At 44.0% G+C, this 18220-nt stretch overlaps 2 protein-coding genes across 2 annotated transcripts; one reads left to right on the top strand and one right to left on the bottom strand.

The window, feature by feature from the left end:
- Positions 1-385: 385 nt before the first annotated feature.
- DFJ58DRAFT_729522 (uncharacterized protein) lies at positions 386-2490 on the bottom strand (the record flags this gene model as incomplete). The annotated part of the gene is made up of 5 exons (XM_041385757.1): positions 386-1178; positions 1222-1348; positions 1398-2175; positions 2248-2387; positions 2442-2490. The coding sequence occupies 5 exons, from the start codon at positions 2488-2490 to the stop codon at positions 386-388; spliced, it is 1887 nt and encodes a 628-aa protein (XP_041242445.1).
- Positions 2491-5877: 3387 nt separating this feature from the next.
- Positions 5878-9160, top strand: DFJ58DRAFT_842646 (uncharacterized protein; the record flags this gene model as incomplete). The annotated part of the gene is made up of 17 exons (XM_041392854.1): positions 5878-5994; positions 6044-6124; positions 6170-6204; positions 6289-6410; positions 6469-6504; positions 6577-6606; positions 6769-6801; positions 6855-6914; positions 6966-7086; positions 7132-7457; positions 7508-7698; positions 7803-7930; positions 7995-8153; positions 8234-8469; positions 8547-8571; positions 8617-8819; positions 8901-9160. The coding sequence occupies 17 exons, from the start codon at positions 5878-5880 to the stop codon at positions 9158-9160; spliced, it is 2163 nt and encodes a 720-aa protein (XP_041242444.1).
- Positions 9161-18220: the final 9060 nt, after the last annotated feature.

Raw genomic sequence — 18220 nt, 5'->3', positions numbered from 1 at the left:
TTTCAATGTCATAATGTATGTACGTCAGTGACTGCAGTACCCGACTAAGAGGATTTTGGTGTGCGACCAACTGAACCAGATACATGTTATGATGGGACTTGTGGAATGAAAGAGGATATGGGAAATAGAGGATAAAGATGAATGAGAGCAGATAAATGAGAGGGCGGATAAGCCTACCAGTGGAAGTCCATATGGTGGCCCTACAGAGCCAAGTAACGAAGTGTCCTGCACAGGAACATCAAATAACACTAGAGGCAGTTACTCACCATGTCAGGCAAATTCAAACTGGCAGGAACAGGGCAACATCAATCTAACAAATAATCATGAGGTAATGAAAATGGAAAACATTGCTACAGACAGAAGACAATACGGCAAAATTATGAAATCATGATTGCATTGGGAGGGAGTGAGGTACAATAGGAGGCCTGCCAAAATGATCAAAGAATGTTTGAATGTAAAAAGTTGTCGCCGCACGTCTAACTTCCCAAGATTTTGTATCTGTCAAATTGTCTGAGGTCAGCAGTGCCGTAAGACAAGGCACCACATCATCCCAATTGCAAAGCAGTTGCCAGAAACCCTTGAGGTAAGGAAGACAGCCCATCAAGGTGTTGTTCCACAACCCATAGTTCTCTGACGGAAACAACTCTGACCACATCACTAAACCAGCCTCACCCGGGAAGATGCTATGGAGGAGCTGCTCGTGACCGACTGCATCCTTGTCCCAGCATCCCCGCGCCAAGTAACGATTGAGATCCTTCAACTTGTACTGAAAGCCAAGTTCAAACAACTCCCATGTGATCTTCTGAACCAGAAGCGCAGGAGGGGTGGCAAGACTAGTGACAGGGACTTGTTCACCCCGAAATTCAACAACTCCTTCTGGTGAGAATATATTACCCTGAATTTCCAATAGATCATCACGGAATAAGTCCCACATTGCTCGCTTCCCCTTCTTGGTGGCCGTAAGACTCTTGTCTGGTTCTTTCCCTTTGGCAGATTGCAGTTTGACAGAAGGGGCGCTACTGAGGAAATTGCGCCAGAGCTGAGGAGTGGGATAGGTGCGTGGAGGATTATGGTCAACTCGGCCAATCCACAGTGGACGAGCAGCAAGCCAATTGGCAAGGTAGAGTTGCAAATGTTCAGGCAGCTTGGGACCGAGGAGCAGGGCGGGTTTGGGGAACCTATACCCCCAATCGATAACGTAAGAGTGTGTGAATGCGAGACTGGTCCTTGATGGCAATTTTCATGGTGGCCTCCCAATGGAGGTTCAGCGGTGGAAGGTAAGGCGTCTCGGGATCTTTCCACTTATCCCTAGATTCACCTGACTGGGTAGGCCAAGCATTGATTGAGTCTGAAACTTGCATAAGCATGCAACGTACACGAAGAAAAAGGGTACTCACAAAGCTGATGCCGTTGTTTGCCCTTTTGTTTGGGCGCCTTGCCAAGAGTAGACGATTTTGGACCAGAAGCAGGATGACTCGAGCTGGATGATTGCTGAGAGGATGTGTCAGTCCCAGGGTCTTGGTGTGTCGTGCCTGCATACAGGCGGCGAATGTGTATATGACGATTGCGACCACCTTGACCACGGTGTATGACTTCAAATGGGTGGATATTTCTACCCTCTGCGTACATGGAAATGATGATGTGATCAGGTCGTGTAAGCAAAACGGGTTCGACAACCTTCATGTTTGGGGGTATGTATGCGCTTGCACAGACATACCAAGCTGGGACGCCAGCGGAGAATAACTTGTCGCAGATGTCGCTGCTTTGTGCAAACCCCCCCATCCATTCACTGTTAACCTCATGACAAAAGCCAAGGACAGTACGAGGTTGAGCGACAAGTACCCAGTCTATGTAAGAGTATATGTCGAGAAAGAGGCCCTGAGCGTTGGTGACAAAAATGAGAAGATCTCGAAAAGTAAGGGGGTGTGACTTCAACTGTGCGATGGCATGATGAAGGCACAACAGGCGACTGTATATAACTTGACCTCTGTCCAGCTGATCCTTTCTATAATCATGGACTCGTTGCTCTGCCAGTTTGAGAAGGGATTGCAAGCCATAGACCTTATCAGGGGCCAGCATGCCTACAGGAAATGAATTCCCTGGAATGGACTTCAGGTCATCCTGGCTAGGGGTGAACCAAGCCCAATGTAGCGGGTGCAGGAATGGAAATGCCTCCTTTCAAGGAATGCAAAGAGCATGACAAAAAGCGTCGTCATAGGACTGAGGCCACTGGAAGCAATCGATAACGCTGAAGCGACCATCTGCATGGGCTTGTAGGTCTTCTTCTTCAAAATGGTGGAACTCCGGAACGAAATGCATGTTGGGCATGGTGATAACCAAATTACCCTGCACGGCGACAGCACGGGCATCGAAAGCTTGCAACCAACCTGTTTTAAACATCAGCATTAACACATGACAGAGATAGATTGAGAAATATGTACTGTCTCTGGTGGTGCAATTTGACTTGAACAAGGTCAGAGCATTAGGCATGATGAGTGCTACAAATCCTAAGTGCATGTCTGTAATGCAAGGGAAAAAGTCAACATACCTTGTGTCGCGTTGTGGAAGATGATCATGAGAGTTTGTGTCACTGCTCACAGTGACAGCAGTGAGGTCACCAAAAGGACATGTGAGGGCAGATCAGTAGGAGTAGACAAGAAACAGTAAGTGCGCTCACCTGTGAAAGACTGAAAGTGAAGACCAAAGAAACGAAAAAAGTACGACGCACCAGGTCAAAAACAGATGTAAGGCACTCCCGCGGAAGGTCTTCAACCCTATTAGTGCAGCAACAAATGAGCAGCCAGGGCAACCCTCCAGACATGCAGTCTAGGAGTGATAGATAAGTGACATGAAGTCAACTAATCACTGAGGCTATGAACGGCATGAAGCCAGTTCAGATGAAGAGAGAGGGCCGGGAGTCGGGAGTTGAGGCTGGGAATTGAGGGCAGCGACAATCCAATGATGAGGGAAGGACGAGAGAGATGGCAAGGACAATGAGGACAGAAAAGAGGGACGATGAGCAGCAAGTGTATATAGAAAGTGTATGGAAATCAATAGAAACATGAAGTGGGAAAATCCCAAATGAAGTTCCGACTGAATGTTGCAGTCGGAACTTCATTTGGGATTTTCCTACTTCGCGTTGTAGAGACTCGCATTTCTGCAGGCTCATATGGGCTCATATTACGAATTCTGATGACTGGCCTTCATGGCACGACTCGCACTATCATCCACTATGACTTCCCTATAGAGTGCACCACTTCCCGCAAAATGCGCCATAGGCGCGACACTTTCCCGCACAACGCGCAGTATTCCCGTGTGCACGCCTCATGCGCTTTCTCGCGCTTAAGCGCACTATGTCGCACAGCATCCAGGAGCATCCATCCATCGTCCAACCAGTCCCTCGGTATGTCCCTTTTCGTTATCTGACCATATTTAGCATATTACACTTCCCATTTCGTTATGCACCCTTACTTTACATCACCTTACCTCACTTACATACTTAGAGCGCTCCCTATTCGGCTCCGAGCCCTGGGAGAGCGCTTAGGTAGAACTTACATACACTCATGTTCGTTTTACACCCCAAACAATTCCACCTTACCTTCCTACCACTCAGTATCTATCACCAGTTAGCTCCATGCAATGCATGTGTCCATCATTGTTTTGAGGCCCTAGCATCAGTCTATAGCTAGTGGCACTATCAGTATCCGTCTAGATCCGCGCTTTCCCTCTTATCAGTCTCAGTATATATCTTTTACACCTGTGCACTGCTTGCACTACCTTCCCGCGCTCCGCGCACTTTCGCACTTCGCTTTCCCGCGCGCGCTTTCTCGCGCTTTCACCGCCATTCACCAGGGTTGTTCAGCATCATTCTGTGGATCCTTGCTTTCCTTGCTTCCCCTTTAGGGTCGAACGTTCTTGCATTCTGCGAGTATAGCAGCTAGGCAGAGCTGAGACTCACTTATACTGGCTGAGCACTTTTCTTATATGTGCCTGCCAGGTTGTGATACCCACAGCGTGCTATCTGTCTACTCAGGTAGTATAGCCACTCATTGTCCCTCTTCCCTTTCCTTGTTGTCCTTGCCATCTTTCTCGTCCTTCCCTCATCATCAGATTGTCGTCGCCCTCAATTCCCAGCCTCAACTCCTGACTCCTGGCCCTCTCTCTTCATCTGAACTGGCTTCATGCCATTCATAGCCTCAGTGATTAGTTGACTTCGTGTCACTGATCTATCACTCCTAGACTGCGTGTCTGGAGGGTCGCCCTGGCTGCTCATTTGTTGCTGCACCAATAGGGTTGAAGACCTTCTGCGGGAGTGCATCTGTTTTCTATCTGGTGCGTCGTACTTTTTCCATTTCTTTGTTCTTCACTTTCCGTCTTTCACCAGTGAGCACATCTATTGTCTTTTGTCTACTTCTACTGATCTGCCCTCACATGTCCTTTTCGTGGTCTCATTGCTCTCGCCATGAGCAGCGACACGAGTCTTTCACCAGTAAGCGCACATATTGTCTCTCTTATCTACTTTTACTGATCTGCTGTCAGATGATTGGGAAGATCCTAAATCTGGATTTGGGCGACTATGATCTAGCAGATAGGTGAGCGCACCTGTTGTCTCTTATCTACTTCTACTTATCTGCCCTCAGATGTCCTTTTTGTACACTGTCCAGAGAAGATTGGAAAGATTCTAAGTCTGCGTTTGAGCGACTATGACCTAGCAGGTAAGTGCCAAATCCTCAGAACATGCTAAAATATTAAATATCATCAACAAACCGCATCTGGATGCGTCTACCCCAGTGCGTGGTTTTTTCCACGTAGTGCTTAAGAAAGTTTCCGACGACATGGTCGATTTCGAGTAAGTTTTGTCAAGCCAGGTCTTAAACACCCTTCTTACTGTTATCGGTGTTAATCCAGACACCTGCATGTTATGGCCGTCCGTTCAATCCATTATCACTTTCCGTCTTTTATTGGTGATTGCACATATCTACCTCTTATCTACTTCTACTGATCTACCCTAACATGTACATTTTATGCACCATCCACCTATGATTAGAGAAACAGTTGTCCCACACAAATGAAGCACAGGTACTACGCTGCCAAGTCTGGATTTGAGTGATCATGATCTAACGGGTGAGTCCCAAATCATCAGAACAAGCCAAAATCTGTATAAACAGCACCTTCCAGCCTCATCAATTTCTCCACCACCTGCGTATTGTGGTGGTCCACTCACACCACTCTATTTGCCTTCTGTTCCCTGCCCTTGTTATGCCATACGTCATCATATGATGTCCTGTGCATAATGAGCTGACTAGTGCGTCTTATGAACGATGAAGTACGACCCTACCACTTATCCATTTCTTCAGAACGCTCTCATTGCTCTCGTCGTGAACAACCATACGAATACTTTCAGTGCCTGGTGCATCAAAACAAACTATCGCCATCATCTTTCACCAACTCTCGTGCTCTCCATCATGTATGGTCTGCTTACGAACACTGTACTCCGACTCTCAACTCTATTTCGACCATTGTTTTGGCTCCATCATATCACCATGACACATCCCTGTGTAAGGGTCACCATTACTAACTTTGTTTTGGGGTGACAACCTTATATGATAATATGCAAGCAAGTTCCATTTCAGATAAATATTTAATTAACGCACTAACTATCTTTGTAGAATCTGGCTGCTGTATATAATGTGATGCAATGCAATATTTAGACACTCTAAATTTCAAGCCCCTCATATTCACTCCAACATTATCAACTCTTTGACATTTTTCGTATCCTTACCTGACTTTGTGTCGGTGAAATAAAACTGTTGGGGCAACTTCATGTTCTTCAACTTGTCTTCCTCGTATCTTCATGATTGTTGGAAGCAGTCTCAAATGCCTCTTGTTACTCATTCAGGACGTCAGACTAAAGCCCCATCATCGGCCTGCTATGTTTGTACTTACGCGTTGAAGGACCATGGGGCTACTGAATCTGATGTGGGTGACAACCAGGTAATGTGTTACTTATCATTCATACTGCAATTACTGCTGATTGTGTAAGGCCTCTAAATGTACTACGCGAAAGCAAACTCGGTCTCGTGCTGCCCCCAAGTCTGCCAGGGATGCCCAAACTGAAGACCATGTAAGTTAATAATTATCGCGTGATTATCTACTGAGTCAACATCAGCCGCATCCTCGACCTAAGGCTCGTCCCCTTGCAAGGTCCGAACATTCTGGTCCCATGACATCATCTGCTGAGGAAGAAATTTTTTTCTCTAACTTTGCCAGACGCTTGTCACTGTCCAGGAAGAAATCCAGTGACGTGAATGAGGCCCCTGAGGTCCAGTTGGCTGATGGCGGTGCACTGATGCAGACTGAGTTCTCTGCTGATGGGTCTACAAATGGCGCAGATGACAAACAGTCATCAGGTGAGTTTTCTCTTGGTCTTTTACTCACTATCAACTTTCATTGACTGTTGATTACTAGCTGGTCCCAGGGAAGATGGTACTGTGTTTGGCAATAGTAAGGATGTCAATGAGGATTTAGGCATGTGTTTTACCCACTTGCAGGATGAATTTAAATATTGATGTGCAGCAGTGACGAACGGCAGAGAGCAAACTGCAGGTAAGTACTACTGTACATTCAGTAGTAAATAACTTACCTGTTGTATCACAGCTCCAGCCAACAGTGACTGCCGTGGTCCTGCAGCAATGGACAAAACGGGGACGAATGATGATAAGTTTCATCATACATTTTGTACTAAACAATTAATGTGTTGTATCACAGTTTTGTCCGACGGTGAATGTGATGGTGCTGCAGGTAAGTTTTATTATCTATATCTCGTAGTATACAACCAACATGTTTTATTGCAGTTCCCTCCGACGGTGAATGTGATGGTGCTGCAGTCACGACCAAACAGGAGAAGACTGGAGGTAAATTTCATTATATATTTCGTTGTACGCAGCCAATATGTCACATTGCAGTTGCATCCACAGCTGTTCGCCCACATAGATCTGGTGCCTACAAATCATATGCTCCTAACCATGAGAGCGAACCCGCAGAGAGCTCTGACTCTGACAGCGACTGGGCAGCAGCGGAAGAGAAGTGAAAGGAAGCAGAACGCGCTGCAGATCCCGCAAGGCCATTCAGGATGTCTGCAAATGACAAGCAGAGGGGACCGGCGGCGGCAGCTGACCACATTGACGATGCCGAGGGCCGCGATGAAGAAGACATGTCTGAAGACGAGGATGGGACTACACACAAAGCAGGAAGACTATCCAAAGAAGGTGTATTGAAAGCAGAAGAATTTGGCAAGAGAGTTATGGCTGAAGCAACTGCAATTGGAAAAGAGTTTGGGAAACATCAGAGGTTGATTCTTATTGAGGCAGGACTGGCGACAAAGGCAACTCGCAAGGAGTCTCCTTGGAACCTGCATCAAGCCTGGTTCCCAACTATACTACCCCCATCCAAAGAATGTAAGTTATTGTATTCATTGTTGTTTCGATATTTATTCATGACCTTCCAGCAAACTTGGCATCATGGAAAGTCAAGCAAAATGCGCACTATCATGCCCACCCATACAAAGACCCTAACCACACACCCTTATGGAAGAAAATCCGACACCATTGGGATAGTGTGGTTGCCAGCCCAGAGGATCTATCATCACGCAAGTCATCTAGCCTCATGACAGCTGTTTGTGAAGCGTTTGCAAAATCGGTAAGTGTTCTTCAGTGACTGATCTTAATCAATGACTCAATCTTTGCAAGGCTTCATATTGGTACTGCACCCATGGAATTCATATCGCTGGTATCACCATTTAGCCAGGAGATGAGGAATCTGGCCGCCAGGCCTCTGGCTTTTTTGCAGGGTCCAATATGGTGAAGGCCCTCATTGACGCTCGACAACTAGATGTAAAGTGCTTGATTGATGAGTTCACTACTATCCTTAAGTGCATTTTTTTTGTCTTTTTCTTTCATGGGATGTGATGCTAATATTCATGGGATGCATTACAGATACAAGGGCTTGGAGGCTGCGCAAGCAGAAGGCAAGGGTCTCAGTTTTCTCCCCCCGCCTGCCGCAGTCCCCAATGCTCCACTCTTACACAATGGCAAATCCACCAGGGATAGAAATCGCATGGTGGCCCCTATAATCATTAGTGAAGCATTTGATTGGTGTCTTACTTGATTCCGCTGTCGGTACACTCACATTTCTCAGTAGCTGATGCTGGTCAGCCCTCAAAAACATCAAACAGCAGGTGGATGAGGATGCTTGACATCCTCTACTCTACTCAACTTTGCATCCATGACTGGCCAACAGGAGTTCCACCCTCTGGCCCTGATTTCGATCTCAAATCGCTGTCTGCAAGTCAGTTACGCGCCTTAGTGGGTCCATATCTCAGGAAGCATCTCAGCAATACATATGAGACTGAGCTGGGCCGAGACGAGGATGAGGACGATGCAGAGAAAGCCATGACGACAAAGCGGAAAGGTAAATCCAAGTCCAACGAGAATTGCAGAACCCGGGGTGCTGTTGTGCAGGAGCCTGATGTCATCTTATCTATTCAGGAGTGGACTCCTTGTGCATTTTCAGGTAGTCTGCACCCTACATAAGCTAATATTTTTTTTTGCATTATAGTCGAGCTATCAGACTTGCTAGATATGCTGGTGAGATCTACTCAATCCCTCTTGTCATCGACACGGATGGCATCATTCTGCATCATCTCAAAGACTCTGAGAAATTTATCAAGGAGCTCCCTCCACATGTTGCTCGCAAGCATCTGACCAAGAGAATTCGTGAAGAGTCTCCAAACTCAGATGAATCTCTGAACTCAGATGCAGGTGCTGAGCACTTGAACACTGGGGCTTCATGCCCTGTGGGAGCTTCGTGATCTAACCGGGGAGCTTCGCACTCTCACCCAGGACCCTCAGGCTCTCACCAGGAAGCTTTGCACTTGCACCCCGCAGCTCCGCGCTATAACTATCAGGCTCCGTGCTCCAACTCTGGGGCTCCGCACTCACAACATGGGGCTTTGCGCTCGAATCCACCTGTCTCTATGCACACTGACCATGATGAACTCTTGGACTACAGTGTTCACCCAGACGACGATCTCCCACCGTCATCTCCACCACTGCCATCTCCTTATGCAGCCCATCAAGGTTTGAATGCGACAACAGGATGATACCAGTACAACCGCCTATGTGAAAATATCCGCAGCTCGATGGGCTCTGAGCTAGCCACTCAAAAATGGACTCGTGATGATTATGAAACTGCAAGGGAGGCTGAGGACATTGAGACTGGAATAGTGGATGAGAGGTATTGGAGCAGGATCCATGTGCGTATTTTTTTTGCACCATATCTTTGTCTTCATTTACTTTTCATGCGGCAGGACAGGGCAAGCATGGATATGAGGTCTACTCTTGGTCATAAGTATGTCATTGTTGTGTTGCCAATTTTACTGTGCTACAGTGGCTCAAAAAAACCGTCCATATGTTTTGGCATTTTTCACTATCTATAATATTGTGTGAGAACAAACAAATGCCTCAAAAACATGCTTATACCACATTGTAGTATGGCTTCAGGGCTTTCATTTGAGCCCTACACCGTGGGAATCGGTGGAGATATGGTGGAGATACAAGGCTCACAAAATGGTGACTCATGCGGACAGTTTTTTGACTCAAGTATTTTACAGTAATAACCAGGTATTCTAGTATTTTGTATGACCTCCCTTGGCTTTAATTACTGCCTCTATCCTTCTAGGCATACTCTCAATTAATTTCTGGCAATCCTCAGCTGTGATCTTCCCCCATTCCACTGCTACTCTCTCCCAAAGCTCCCATACTCCTTTAGGGGGGTTTTCATAGGCTTGAAGCTTTTTCTTGAGTGTTCCCCAGAGATGTTCAATGACATTGACATCAGGAGACTGTGCTGGCCAGTCAAGAACATTGATGTTATGTTCTTCAAACCATTCCCTAGCTCTTCTGGATGTGTGCTTGGGATCATTATCCTGTTGGAAAATGATATCTTCTTCATCAATCCCTGATTCTGCCAAGCTAGGCAGCAAGTGGTCATTTAAAATGTCCACATACTGCTCAGCATTCATCTTCCCCTCAACCTCAGCAAGCATTCCCACACCATTCCATCCCATACAGCCCCATACCATTAAAGAACCTCCTCCAAACTTGACAGTCCCATTAACCTCTCTGTCTGTTAGGCCATCTCCCTTCTTTTTTCCATACATACACCTTCCCATCTGACCCAATCCTATTGATTTTGGTCTCATCTGACCATATAACATGCTTCCAGTCCTCTACAGTCCAGTGTTGATGAGCTAAGGCAAAGGCTAGTCTTCTCTGCCTATGTTTGATGGAGAGAAGAGGCTTTTTTCTTCTTTGTTACTGCCTTGAGATGAGCTGCCTTGAGAACATTCCTCACAGTTTGTGAAGAGAAAGGGGTAGTGATGGTGGAATTGATATAATGGGTGGCTTGGACAGCATTATCAGCCTTTCCTGTAGTGATATGTTGGATAATAGCCCTTTTGTCAGTAGAGGTAAGCTTGGATGGACGTCCTCCACAAGAGTTTTCCTTGTCTGGGTGGCTTTCTTTGATGAACTTGGCCACAGTGGACTTGCATATTCCAGTTCTAGAGGAAATTTGGCGAGCAGAGAGGCCAGCATAAGACAGAGAGAGGATATTATCTCTTTGAGCAGAGGAGATGGCTTTCATGGTGATTATGACTATGATACATGAGATATTCTGGTTTATATAGTTAGATATAGTCATAAAATAACATAATGACACCACTTTATAATTTATATAATAGTGGCATGATTTTTATGGTGTCATAAATAATGATTTATATAGTTTTAATATACACTCAAAAAACTGTCCACATGAGTCATCATTTTATAAGCCTTATATCTCCACCATATCTCCGCCGATTCCCACGGTGTAGGGCTCAAATAAAAGCCCTGAAGCCATACTACAATGTGGTATAAGTATGTCCTTGAGGAATTTGTTCATTCTCACACAATATCATAGATAGTGAAAAATGTCAAAACATGCGGACAGTTTTTTGAGCCACTGTAACTGTTATCTATTCCCTTAGTAGTCCTGAGCCATATGTTCGTGCTCTATCAAAGGCACACATGTGAACCAGAACACTATGCACTTACTGTCTCATTGGCCAATCATACCCTACTCTGACGGCTCTCCATCTCCGCACCAATATGACTCACGTGTTCGGTCTGCTCATGTCTGTCCAGTGGATCACCGTTTACTTGCACCTGTAGATGAGTAGGAATTGAAGTATAACTGATTTTTACAGCTGTTGTCACTACCTTTCATAGTTTCCGATCTCAACCGTGATACTTACCATGTCGTGACTTATGCTACTGCTTGCCTATGACTTGCTGTACTCATTGCATGCCGATGACTTGTGTTAAATCCTTATGCCTATGCAAACACCCTTTCTTAAGCTATGACTCATGGTTTATGTTTTGTCCTTTATGTTGCATGCTAATAACAATTGTCGAGACTTACCTGATATTGAAGAATTTTACTGTGTGCAGTCTTCTCTTATATGTATTGTCTTTCTATCTGGTTCGTTTATATCCCTGGTACCTGTGGCTATGAACCAGGTACATCTCTTAACTGCCACGTACATCGAATAGGAAAGAGTCCTACGCTGGAGTCAATCGAGACAGTACAGCACTTCAAACACCCCATTCATGCAAGCCACTGGAATCACAGTACATCCCAACTCAATTTCAGTCAACAGTTGTCTCCTTCTGATGCCATTGATATACTATGGCAATGTTGCATCAAATAAATCAGTGGTGCAACTGAGACACTATGAAGCACATCTCAAGGTACTGATTTTGGTGTGGCTGAGATCATTAGAACTGTCAATGACTCAAAGGATGAAGTTGAGCTGTATTGGAAGATGGTCATGGAGACAATCATGAAATTCATTGCCATGCTCAGTGCTTCAGATATTGACAAGAGGCTCAAGGTCCCATCACAAGATCACCTCTACTCACACAGATTGTCTCTACTCACACAGATAACCTCTACTTACTACTCACCCAGATTGTCTCTACTCACACAGATCACCTCTACCCATGCAGATTGTCTCTACTCATACCAGACGATGGTCATTGAGACAATAATGAAAGTTGTTGCCATGCTCAGTGCTTCAGATATTGATGAGAGGCTCAAGGACCCCTCACGCAGTTTGTCTCTACCCATGCTGGAAGATGGTCATGGAGACAATCATGAAAGTCATTGCTATGCTCGGTGCTTCAGATATTGACGAGAGACTCAAGGTCTCCTCATGCAGATTGTCTCTACTCACACCAGAAGATGGTCATGTCTTCCCTATTATGCAAATATTACACCTATGGTCTTTCCTATTAAGCATGTGGTCTTCCCTATTATCCAAATATTATGACTATGGTCTTCCCATTAAACATGTGGTCTTCCCTATTATGCAAATATTACACCTATGGTCTTCCCATTAAGCATGTGGTCTTCCCTATTATGCAAATATTATGCCTATGGTCTTTCCCATTAAGCATGTGGTCTTCCCTATTATGCAAATATTATACCTATGGTCTTCCCTATTGGATGAATATTACTCCTATGGTCTTTCCCATTAAGCATGTGGTCTTCCTATTAAGCATGCAGTCTTCTCTGGTATGCAAATGTTATACCTATGGTATTCCCTGCTTTTGGTTTTGCATAACACTTATATCTTTCCCAAATGATAGTAAATTGACAAAATATGAGCAGGTATAGACCTATCCTGACTAGGACCATGACTTTCATCAAGGATAATGACTTGTGTTTTTTTGTAAACAAGCCCGACAACGATTTTTGTTATGGCTATATCTCACCTTCATGTCAAAATCTTGATAAGGTATGATCACACATATACTTGCCTTAATACATACTACAACATTTATTAAGAGGTTGAATTAAAGTAATGACTTTTCATTTTTTTCATATACCCACCAGATATATTCTTGAATTATATATAAGAAGATTTGTTAGGTTTATGGAGGGGTGCAGGAGGCAGGTGCAGGGCATAGCATAGATGCAATGCATATAGTGGCAAATTTCCAAAGAAATTGTTATTTGAGGACCCCAGACACCCCTGCATTATATGCAATATAAGTGGTCCAAATCATCCTATGGTACTCCCATAACATATTCCCAATGGTCTTTAGTTTGTGTATGGTACATGGTCTTTGGTCCCCAATCACAACAGGGAAAGACTACAGAACACCGGGCAGACCAGCAGAAAAGTACCTCTTAGGTGAAAACCTCTGTAGGTAGAAATCAACCTAAGAGGTGTCTAAAATGGGGTGACCAAAGTGATATGGGAAACAGCAATTGGCAAACATACTTTAGTACAGCCTTGAATGGCATGACTCAGCTACTCCGAGTCAGAGCTGAAGCATAAACTTCAGTTCAATCTACTCAAAAAAAACTGAAGTCGCTGCAAGGTCTCATCAAAACATTGGGTATCCTGGCACTAGCACTCTGACACACCAAAATGACATGCAGTGCTGTATCTTGTAACTCACTGGTGTCTTGTTACTTAAGGGTCTTATATACGACACGTATATAGTGACAACACAACTATATAGGATAAGACTTCTTGCCAGTCCTTAAGTACACGGTCTACAACTTTTCTAGTTTTCGTGGTAGATAACGTGCTGAGTTCTTGGGAGGAATGTCTTTCAATATTCTCCTTCTTGTTCCTTGGTTAGTTTAAACCTCGTGGTCTCGAAATACTGAGTGTGAAGTTTGTACATGTTTTGGCAAGTGTGTGTCCATGGATTCGTGAAGTGTGTCTCGTGATTCGTGTCTCCCTTCCTGAAAAAGAGAGAGGAAAGTAGTGCTGATGAACTTTAGCTAGGTAGCTGTACTTTGTTATATAGTCAACCCCTATAAGGTAGTATATAACTTGAATATATGTTTCTTATTCTTAACTTCAAGGCTGCTGAATAGCCTGCACTTAGATCTTACTGGTTCTCACATGGTTTGAGAAAAGAGTTAAAGTGGGAAGCTTAAATTGCATGGGTGAAAATGGGCTCCTTATATACCTTTTGGGAGGCCATCTTACTAAGCATGATTCATCACATAGATTGGTAAGAATGTGCTTACAAACTTGTGTTGAGTCAGCTTGTTTACTAATGTACATACAAAATGAAGTGTAGTATTACAAAGAATGAAAAATGAAAAGCATGAGTCATCACATGGATTGGTAAGAATGTGCTTACAAACCAAGTCCTTAGTTGTGCTGAATCAGCCTTATGACAAAGTGGATTACAAATACAGTTGCAAGTTTTACAAAGCATGACGAATCATGACCAAACATGATGAGTCAAGTTAAATCCTTACAAATCAGAGTATTTCCCAGTCACATGACATGATTACTAACATGTTTGGTGGCTTGAGGAAAAGTCTGGTGGCTAAATGTGCCTAGAAAAATAGAAAGAGATAGAATCTTATGGAACAAAAATAGAAATACATAGAAAAAATAGGAGTGAAGTTTGAAAGTGAAAATACTAGCTAAGAAATGAATGAAAAATGATAAGGTAACTTGGTGATAGGAATCAGTCAGGTGTCTTCTACCTTCCCTGTCACTGCTGTTGTGTATATGTCATGGTATGGATCACATACCATGCATGACACCAGTTCAAGTCACACACATCAAGCATACCGTGACTGCGATGCTCCCAACAGAACTCGAGAGACAGATATTTATTCTAGCCGCTGACTCCGCGCAAAGAGCATTCTCCTTCTTAGTGGTTGCACAGAGGGTACATTCCTGGTAAGTAGTCACCTCCAGGTCAAAGAGATATTAAGACCTACCCTTGTTACAGGATGGAAAGGCTTCTTTATCAAAAAGTAGTTTTCCTCTGATGAAATAACAGCCAGCCGCTTCCTGTCATCCATGCACCTTCGATCGCTGAACCATTCTAGAGGAGTGGTTCAATCTTTATGTGTCGAAGGTGATGTACTGCCAAGTACTGCTGCCAACATCCTTTCACTATGCAGAAGTACACAAAACCTTGCACTATGGATCACTCCATCAGATTTGGCCGGAGAACCTAACCCTCTGCTGCATCTCCTGAATGTGCTTCTGCTAAAATCATTATCGCTTAGTATTTCCCATATATTCGATCACACACCATTCATATCCCTTTCCACTGTCCCAGTCTTCAGTAAGCTCACTCATCTGGAACTTCTCAATGACTGGGTAATGTGGAGTTCCACAGTTGGTTTGGAGCATCTTCAGCAATTGACTCACCTGTGTTTGCGTGTTCACACAAAGAGGACTAAGCCAGCGCTGGTGATGTCATTATTTAGGAATCTGTCCTTGCAAGTTCTTGTTTTCTGCATGTCAGAGGACCTTAAGACAGTGCAAAGCTTCTTAGAGTGCACTGATCTTATTGACCCTTGCATTGTGCTGGTAAACTATGCTCTCGTCGACCTGAATTATTTCAGAAGTGATAATATTACATCGCTATGGCAGAATGCTGAGCAAATAATCAAGCAGAGGCGTGCTATTAAACAAGGTAAGTCCAAGTCTCACAACCTTGCTTTACTACTGATGTGAGGCTGACAGCCTAACTTGGCGGCACCTTTTCCAGTTGATCACTCATCCACCACATGCGTTTACTTATCATCTTCACCGCATTCCTTGTTCGCACCACTCATATTGTCATTGTCGCTCATTGTTGTCACTCTGACTCGCTATTATCGTCTTGCGACTTGTTCTCAGATGTTCATGCTTCCAAATCATCATTGCTTACACTTGCTGCTCATTTTGCCACCACTCATTCCGGCTTGTACTGTACTCACTCTTTCTCCATTGCTCACTTCGCTTATTGTACTTGCCTTTTCTCCATTGCTCACTTTGCTTATTGTACTTGCCTTTTCTCCATTGCTTGTTCCGCTTTGTTTATTGCACTCACCTTTTCTCCATCGGTCGTTCTGCTTTGCCTATTGCACTCGCCTTTTCTTTGCTTGTTCCACTTTGCTTATTGCACTCTATTAGCTGAACTTTATTTTATGGTACAATGTCTATAGTTCTTACCAATTTTCAGAGATAACAGAATTTCAACACTGCATTGCCTCATACAAGATCCGCTGCAACTTAAACACGAGAAATGGTGTGCTCCAGTGAGTCAGCATGTATTGGAACCCACAGTATTTGACCGACTCCTGCTCTGACTTGGCCGGACAGTACTCATTGTCATGTGGTTGAAAGAAATCAGATAAAACAATGCTGGACAGTCAGCACTTCAGCCTCCTAGATAAAATAAAGAAAGAGGGATTGTTACACTCACCTTCAGCCCAATACCCAATGTCGTCCATTATAAGCAATGTGGAAATCGAAACTCATCCATGTAGCTCCTATCCTTCAATTGAAGAGTTTTTCACTATGCTTGAGAGGGCGGAACCAAGAAGGCAGTGGGTCAAGAAATTCCTTCGCCCAGTGACTTCAATGGGGGTCAGAACACTGGATGATATCAAAATCATGTTACCAGAGAGTCTCACCACTTTCCACAAGCTCTGCCCACTCATGGTGATGAATTTCTTTGTCTATGTTATTAATAGTCTTGATGAAATCCATGCATGTGATTTGCTAAAGCAGAAGGCCTGTTCAATTTGTATGACTATGACACATGCATAGCGGGTTTCAAATTGCTACACAGGTGAGAGTCTGAAAAACTTGATGACAAACAAGCCTAAGTTACCATATTACTAGCTACCCCCAAGCGATATCATATCCCAAAGAATCTAATATGGAGGAGAGCAAACATTGACTTGAGTCCCAGGCATGTATACATAGATGTAAAAATCATAGTGCTATATAATTTTGTGAAATCAGCATACAGTTTTGTTTCGGGATATGTGTTGTGATCCGAGTTTTAACTCCATCTAATGTGACTTCCGGCACGAATTCAGGATCTCCGAACATACTTGCCACTGAAGATCCTGCATTCTCCTTGAACGTAATCAAGCTAGTGCAATAATGGATTGCGTAGTGACATTTCTAATTGGGAATATGTCAATACAAGATCCATATCAAATTGATGCTGTAAATTGAACAGAGTATGCATCAGGGTTGGTGTCAGTATTATGCTAGTGCACACTGATCAGTACTTATTCCAAGAGGGTGAATATTTCGATCTTGAACATTAACCTAATGTCGATATGTTGTCTCTGCCATATGAGATTGAATGGACAATCTTTTGACTTGCTGCGCATGTGCAGAGCCCCTTCAGTGACAAATCCCGTATTATATGGGTCACCTGACCTACATAATATCCCGTGTAATACAGGCCAGCGGATTATGGGCCGATGTTATGTGTATACTCGATGTTGATGGGTGGGCCGGGAGGAATATTATTTCCGATGGAGATGGGTGGGCCCATCTATGCTGATGTTATATATATCATTGATGATAGCGGATGGGCCGGGAGAAATATTATTATAGAGATGGGTGGGCCCATGTGGGTAATATGTAGAGTAGGATTGACATATATTATAGACCTGAGGAGAGATGTATAGCAAATAGTATTATATAGACGGGTGGGCCGACGTATCAGTATTATTTTGTAGATGGATGGGCCAAGGGAGTGGTGAAATATTTATTAGATAGACGGGTGGGCCGACGTAGGGAAATATTAGATAGACAGGTGAGCCAAGGGTGGGGTGAATTATTTATTACATAGATGGCTGGGCCGATGTGGGGTAATATTAGATAGATGGGTGGGCCGAGGGTGAGGTGAATTATTTATTACATAGATGGGTGGGCTGAAGTGCGGAATTTTACATAGACAGGTGGGCCGACATCGGGTAATATCAAGTACCAAGTACTAAAACCCAAAACCCAAAACCTGAAACCTGAAACCCGAGCCCCAAACACCCAGACTCGGGACTCGAGAGACTCAAAACTCAAAATTCAAAACTCAACTGGAAACTCATACATTTTTACAAATTTCAAGTCTCGAGTTAAGAAAATTCAAATTTAAGATGATATACATTTTTGTCATCTCGAAATACCGAGTACTGAGTACCGAGTACCGAGACCCGATACCTGAGACCCAAGATTCGGCACTCAGTAGTCAGTGAATGAGTACAGAAATACATACGATAATACACATTAGTTTCAAATTTTGACTTGTGAATCACAAGTCTCAAGTCTCGAGACTCGAAT

This window comes from Suillus subalutaceus, assembly GCF_016647625.1.
Source record: "Suillus subalutaceus strain FC151 chromosome Unknown DFJ58scaffold_74, whole genome shotgun sequence".
In the NCBI taxonomy this organism is placed as follows: Eukaryota; Fungi; Basidiomycota; class Agaricomycetes; order Boletales; family Suillaceae; genus Suillus; species Suillus subalutaceus.
Note: the sequence above shows the minus strand (reverse complement) of the source record. Positions and strands in the feature narration are given on the sequence as shown.